Genomic DNA, 2207 nt, shown 5'->3' with positions numbered 1-2207 from the left:
TGTCTGAATCTAATTTAACCTTTCTAGTAAACAAAAGTGTGTGTGTGTTAGTCGCTCAGTCGTGTCTGACTCTTAGTGACCCCATGGACTGTATCCTGCCAGGCTCCTCTGTCCATGGAATTCTCCAGGAAAGAATACTGGAGAGAGTTGCTATTCCCTTCTCCAGGGAATCTTTCCTACTCAGGTCTCCTGCATTGCAGGCAGTTTCTTTACCAACTGAGCCACCAGGGAAGCCCACTAAACAAAAGAGTGAAACAAAGGTTTTTTCCTCACCTTTAAATAGCCACTGAAAGGTGAGGAAAAAAATCTAGTTAATATTTTCTAAAGCAAACATGAAAATTAGCATTAAGTTAGAACCATACAACTTCATTTTAAAATAATTTCATCCTCAGTTTTTAAAATATATTTAATTTCTAAACATAACCACAAACAAAAGAAAATGTCTTGTTATGTTAATATTGAGAGAACATTCTAACCAATTTTTTTTATAGATGTTTTTGCCCTCCCAGCTTACCTAATACTTTCTGCTCTACTCATAGCCACAGAAAAAGATTAAAATACCTATATAACTGTCCAGTAACAATGGCTTACCATTTTGAATAAAATAAAACACAAGTTATATACTTCAGTATCCCTTGTATCAAACACAAAAAAAAATGTTAACAATTATCAAATTAAAAAACCATACGCATACTTACACTGATGTCACTAAGAACATTAGATGCCTGTTCATGCTTTAGATTTCCTTTAATGACGTGGTATGATAATTCATAAAGAGCTTGCTGGAAATCTGTCAAACATAAAAGAAAGAGTGTAAGGACACAATCTCTTAAACATGAAAGGTAGACTCTCTAAGGGAAGACCTATGTATTTCCTACTTTCAGATTATTATAAACACCAATAATGACTAAGAAAAATATATTTCTAATGCTTTTCTCTAGCAGATTTTTTCCTTTTATTTTCACAAAAACACAATACTTAAAGAGTAGAAAAAGGCATGCTACGGTTCATGGGGTCGCAAAGAGCCAGACACGACTGAGCGACTGAACTGAACTGAACTGAACTGACTGCACTACTGTAACATAACTACTGCCTGAGCACCTCCTTCCAATCCTTTTCTGTATGTCTACATATTTTACATACTTGCATTCAGAGTTCACATCATTTGGTACTCTGATTCCCCGACAAACACTTTTAAAAATATTTCCTCCTAGTACCAAAGTCTACGAAATTATTTTTAAGGACTGCATAGAACTCCAACAAATGAATATAAATTAACCATTCTTCTCACCAAGAGATTTTGCAGATTTTTCTAACTACATTCAGATTATAGTTAATTCAATCTCAGGGCTACACTGACAACAAACAGGTAAGGAATAACAGTAAATATAAAACCCATACCCTGTCAGAGAAATTTCTTCCCAAACCTAAACCTCAATTTTTCCTCTATTTCCATCAGAATTCAAACTAAAATATATTCAGCCCTCTGTATCCACAAATTCTGTACCCATGAATATGAAGGGCTGACTTTATTCACTGTACTATGCAATTTTATATAAGGGACTTGAGAATACTCGGATTTTGCTATTTGAGGGGGCTCCTGGAACCAATTCCCTGTAGATACTAAGGGATGATCATAATTACATATGTACATACAGACAAAAAAAAACAGCAGTCCTGTGAGAACTGTCAACCACAAGTACAGTTGTCTCATTCACAATTAGCATAGCCCCCCCTTTCCTGGAGGAGTTTTGGGAGGAGGTAGGAGTTAATGGTCAGGTGAACATATCCTTCCAGCTACCTTTTTCTTTAGTCCCAAACACTAAAATCTTTATCTCCTTCCTCTCTTTAAAAGTAAGAAAATAAGTAACTCTAAAAACATTAATGTAAAACAAAGTCAGTTTATAACCCCCTTGAAGGAAATCAAAAAATCTTTCAGGGCAACACAGCAAGTTAGGAAATCAAATATTTAGGAGTTTCCCGGTGGTCTAGTGGTTAGGGGAGAAGTCTGCCTGTTTTCGACATAAAGTTTCTATTTTGCCCTTTGAAATGTGTCTCCTCGGGAGCTATTTTGAGACACTGGAATGTAAACAAGTTGCTTCTCTTGTTACTTGCGCCCCCCAGTTTTGCCTAAGATTTCAGTAATAGCGGTTGATACAATGTCAGCACTGGTGGTTTCGAGTGCTCCCCAGGGCGATTGCTTTCTC

General features: G+C 36.2%; 1 protein-coding gene across 1 annotated transcript in view; it reads right to left on the bottom strand.

The window, feature by feature from the left end:
• Nucleotides 1–375: 375 nt before the first annotated feature.
• The window catches only part of LOC105000884 (THO complex subunit 2-like), a 20652-nt gene continuing 18820 nt past the window's right edge, over nt 376–2207 (bottom strand). Inside the window, exon 3 of the mRNA XM_010856956.1 lies at nt 376–790. Within this exon, the coding sequence (XP_010855258.1) occupies nt 675–790 (116 nt within the window). The 3' untranslated portion in view covers nt 376–674. The remainder of the gene's footprint in view (nt 791–2207) is intronic.

This window comes from Bison bison, unplaced genomic scaffold (genome assembly GCF_000754665.1).
Source record: "Bison bison bison isolate TAMUID 2011002044 unplaced genomic scaffold, Bison_UMD1.0 scf7180017854489, whole genome shotgun sequence".
NCBI classification, from domain to species: Eukaryota; Metazoa; Chordata; class Mammalia; order Artiodactyla; family Bovidae; genus Bison; species Bison bison.
The sequence above is the reverse complement of the archived record's forward strand: the minus strand, read 5'-3'. Positions and strand labels throughout refer to the sequence as shown.